At 46.6% G+C, this 4,420-nt stretch overlaps 1 protein-coding gene across 1 annotated transcript in view; it reads right to left on the bottom strand.

Moving 5' to 3' along the window:
• Positions 1 to 3,799, bottom strand: part of UGT3A2 (UDP glycosyltransferase 3 family, polypeptide A2) — a 50,385-nt gene extending 46,586 nt beyond the window's left edge. The window contains 2 exon segments of the mRNA XM_012002377.1: positions 1,135 to 1,236; positions 3,580 to 3,799. Coding sequence (XP_011857767.1) covers positions 1,135 to 1,236; positions 3,580 to 3,673 — 196 coding nt within the window. The 5' untranslated portion in view covers positions 3,674 to 3,799.
• Between the last annotated feature and the right edge of the window lie 621 nt (positions 3,800 to 4,420).

The raw sequence follows: 4,420 nt of genomic DNA, 5'->3' as shown, positions 1-4,420 counted from the left end.
GATGCTTGCTTTTGAGTTTTTTTTCTTTTTTTAAATTATAGCTTCAGGGGGTGCACGTCCAGGTGTGTTGCCTGGGTGTATTACATGATGCTGGAGTTTGGACTTTTCCTGGAGCAACACTTTCATATTGAGCAATTTGGAGCATAAAGTCCTAATCCACCCAACTCTGTTATCAAGCAAGTCTGTTAAGTTCTCAGGGTTTCTGTTTCCTTTGGATCAACAGAGGAGTTCATAAGATGCATGAGCTTCATTTTGGCTAAAATTCTTTGGATTCAATGACTCCATTAAGAATATCTGAAATCACTATGCACAAACTTGTGGGCAGCCACTTATTTTTCAAGAATGCAAAACCATCTCAGCCATAGACTCCTAACTTAGCTACATAAATAAGGGGCTCCCTGCGAGAGCTTACTTACATTCCGATATCATAAAAAGAGGAAAAGTAATCTATAAAAAGAAAAGTGATTCTTACATGTAAGAAGTGTTAAATAAGGCTGAATATTTCTGTTCTATCTATATACAGAGAGTCTTTGAGATGGAGCCTCACTCTGTTGCCCAGGCTCTAGTGCAGTGGTGCATTCCCAGCACTGCAACCTCTGCCTGCTGGCTCAAGCAATCCTCCACCCTCAGCCTCCCAAGTAGCTGGAATTACAAGTGGGTGCCACCATGTCAAGTTAATTTTTGTATTTTTTGTAGAGACAGAGTGTCCCTGTGTTGCTCAGGCTGGTCTCAAGTGATCCACCTGTCTCAGCCTCCTAAAGTGCTGGGATTACAGGTGTGAGCCACCTTGCCCAACCCTGTTTAATATATTTTTTAAGCCATCTTATTAAGTAGTATTTGTTAAAATAATCCATAATAATGAGTGGATGGTTGCTTGGGATGGAGTAGAGGTCAAGTAAGGGGAAAAAAATATGGGAGTATGGAGTGTCAAGTCCTGGTAATTAGAGCCTAAGAAGCTTTTTGGCACTTTACACACACACACACACACACACACACACACACACACACACACAGGCTTTTCATCCTTCCAATTGAATTAGAATTTTAAAAAAAATTTTGCTAAGCCTTTCTATGCAAACAATATTTTGCTCTTTGCCTGGAGTAGAAGAAATCAAGAAAAGTGAGAAAAGATACCTGGCATAAAAGGACCTCTTTTGTGGTTAAGCATGGTGATATTATGGCCGTGATCTTGAAGAATCTGAGAAACCCGGTCCATCAGTAGATAATGGCTTCCACCTAGGAACAATGCACAATTTCAGTTCTGGAATGATGAGAACACCGTGTCTAAAGTCGATAGTGATCAATCCAGGAGAGGAAAGGTAGGGGAACAGGAAGTGGATAGTGAGTGGAGGAAGATGAGTTTTGCCAGTCTCCTCATGTCCCTCTGGGTAAAACCCAGCCCACTCACCCAGAGCACGACCACCCAAATTTTTACCTGTGGCTCTGGTCCGTGAGAGATTGCCTCTTGTGAATCACAGTATCCATGTCAGTGTAATGAGTTACTATGTGCTTAGGCCATGGGAGTTCCTCATCCTGAGGTACATGTACATTTTAACTAAGGCCTTATGGAAACACAGAGTCCAAAAGAAATCACAGCATTGGTGGAAATACAGGTATGGTGTTGTACATATGAGTGTGAATAGTTCCTAAAAAACAATGAGAACTGTTTCTGGGATCCTGCTCTTTGGACATTTATGCTGCTGTAGGAGATAGAAACCTTAAGAGATCTGTCCAAGAAATCATCACTGGAAGGGAAGAAATGAGGGACCACTACTTAGAATCCAAATCTTTAAGATTCTAATGTATTTGGAAAGGATGTATTTAATTTAGGCCAAACAATGATCAAGTTCTAATTAAGACATTTGAGGACAAATGTGGGGCCCTTGGGGTGGGCCTGCTGGATCCTGGTTGCACGACAGACTAGGGAATCCCTGATTCCAGAAAAATCCTACCATCCTAAGGAAAGAGAAGCTTGATCCTCAAAAGAGGTACAAGTTCCATGAAATCAATGTCTTCTCAGTATATGTTCTAGTACATAGCCTTTGCTTGAATGTAAGGTTCTCAGCAGCAGAGAAAGGAAGATCAGAAGAGAAGGTAATGTAATGGTAAATACCAAAAGATTGGGGGTGGAGGTGGAAGGGAGTAGAGAAGTAGTGTGCAGCTCTCTGCATGACTCAGTTTACTTATACCCAGCTTGAATAGTCTAGAGCAACAAGCGATGTATAAAGTACAAATCTGCAACAGATCTTGCTCACATTTTAATCCATGTAAGAACAGGGAGCCAGGAAGAAGGGGTCCCCACAGAAACAGCTGTTAGTGGTGGATCCTGGGGAGTCAGGTGGCTTTCTGGGGCAAAAATCGGGATTCCAGCACCTCAGAAACGATACCAACTCCTTCTTGGAGCCTGAGGATGGAGGACGGTGTACTTTCAAGAAGTTAAGAAGCTCTGTTGCTTCACTGAGACTAACACTCAGAAAGGAGGTGGGGGGAGTCTTCAAATGGACTTGCACTGTTTCTTAAACAGTGATTTTTGAAAATCCCCAGTGAAAAGGGCTTCAGAGTGGAAGTTGTTGTGAGCGTGGTCTTGCAGTAAGAAAACCCTGAGTTAATTCCTCATGGGACATCAGGGAGGCCACATGTGCTCTTAAGGAAGGCATCTCACTCCCCATCCCTCAGTTGCCCTCTCAGGAAATCAAAATGGGCACTAAATTAGATGATCTGTGGTTCCTCCCAGTTCTAGGAGCCCTGATTCTAAGTAATAAAAGGAATCCATTAGAACCCACTATGGGTTGAAATAAAATCTTGGGGAAGCTCGATCCTGGGATGATCCCTTTATGTTCATATATGCTTCTCTTTTATATCCTATTCCCTTTGGGGTAAAAGTAAAAGAAGTAAAACTGAGACCCAAAATGCTGAATTAACAGTTTCACGAATCCCTCAAAAACGGTCAGCGGCACAGGTAAAAGGAAGGAGACTCCAAAAGATCCGAATGACCTGGGTCCTCTCCTCAGCCCTGGGCAGTTCTCCAGGTCTTCCCTGGAGGAAAACACTCCACTGGCCTTGCAGCCATGAAATACCTGCCTGCGCCACCCTGGCTCCGGACGCAGCTTCACAACATTTACAGTGCTGCCCTCAGGAGCGCCTTTTCCTGGTCTCCAAGAGCTGAAAACGCTCACCACCGTTTCTGCTGGAAGCTACTGTGCACCCACACACACGCACCCTCTGGAGCTTAGGATGAGCCTCTGAAAGTCCCACTGCGCTCTGGAGAAGGCAGCCCAGGGTCTCAAACTCCGGGATGAGTCTCAAATTTCTGGCCCCAGCCCTGCGGGATGGGGAGCGCTTCCTGAAGAAGAGGGAGAAACGGAGAGTCTCTTTTCTCCAAAACTATCTTCCCCACCTCAGCAACAGAGGCCCCTCTCTGCCCCACAGCTGGATGGGCTTCCCCCTCCTCCAGCCGGGTCCGCAAGCCCAGCCTGGAAAATTGCCTGGATGACTCTGATCAAGCGCCGTTCGCTGGAGCCCTGGCAGTGCGGGTATCCGGGACGCGCCTGTCTGGGAATTCTCCGACCAAGCACTCACCTACTGTAGATACTGTCAGGATTTTGGCAGCCTCTGAGAGCAGGACCCCAGGGAGAAGGAAGCCCACTAGAAGCAGCACCCGCTGCCCAGCCATGCTCACTTCTACGGAAGCCGCGGATCTCAGCCTGGGCTGCGCGCCCTGCGCCGGGCTAAGGGACCCTGTGCACCTCAGTGCGCCAAAGGCACTGGGTGTGGGAAGAGGTAGAAGTGAGGATCCTGCCGGTCTTCTCTTCTGTGCATCCCCTCTTGCCGTCTGCCCCTCCTCCCTCGTGCTCCATTGGGTAATCTATCCTTGCTCTACCGAACTACCAGCAGTCAGTAGGAGGGGTTGGTGAGTCCACCCTTAACCCTGCTCTGTCCGTGTGATCACAGCCCTCCTGCCTGGAAAATCCTTACTGTGAGCCAGGAATGGCAGGGACCTCAGTAAATCGCGCTGATGAACGCTCTATCTCCATGGGACCCATCTCTCTTTTGCCAAGGCTGTGTGAATTTACCTACTTTAGTTCCCTTCTGACTGCCTCTACTACCTCATACTGCCAGCCCCGTGGTCTGTTTCCTGAGAGACTTACTTAAAATCTTGAGCTGATGTTCCAAGCCCAAGACCTCCCTGGAAGGGGATCCTCAAGGGAAATCAATCTACCATCCCTGGAGTCTACCTCTTAATGTCTCTTTAGAAGGTAAGAGAGGCTAGAGTCCTACCTCTGGAAGTCCAGGTCTGTCCCTGGAGGACTGAAATTCAAAAGCTGACACTATCATTCCGAATGAATATCCTGAAATAGGACTGGTGAATCTTTCCGTAATTTCCAAGAGCACACGCTGAAGACAGGTTGTAATTCTGCCT

This window comes from Mandrillus leucophaeus, unplaced genomic scaffold (genome assembly GCF_000951045.1).
Source record: "Mandrillus leucophaeus isolate KB7577 unplaced genomic scaffold, Mleu.le_1.0 Scaffold684, whole genome shotgun sequence".
NCBI lineage: Eukaryota > Metazoa > Chordata > Mammalia > Primates > Cercopithecidae > Mandrillus > Mandrillus leucophaeus.
The sequence above is the reverse complement of the archived record's forward strand: the minus strand, read 5'-3'. Positions and strand labels throughout refer to the sequence as shown.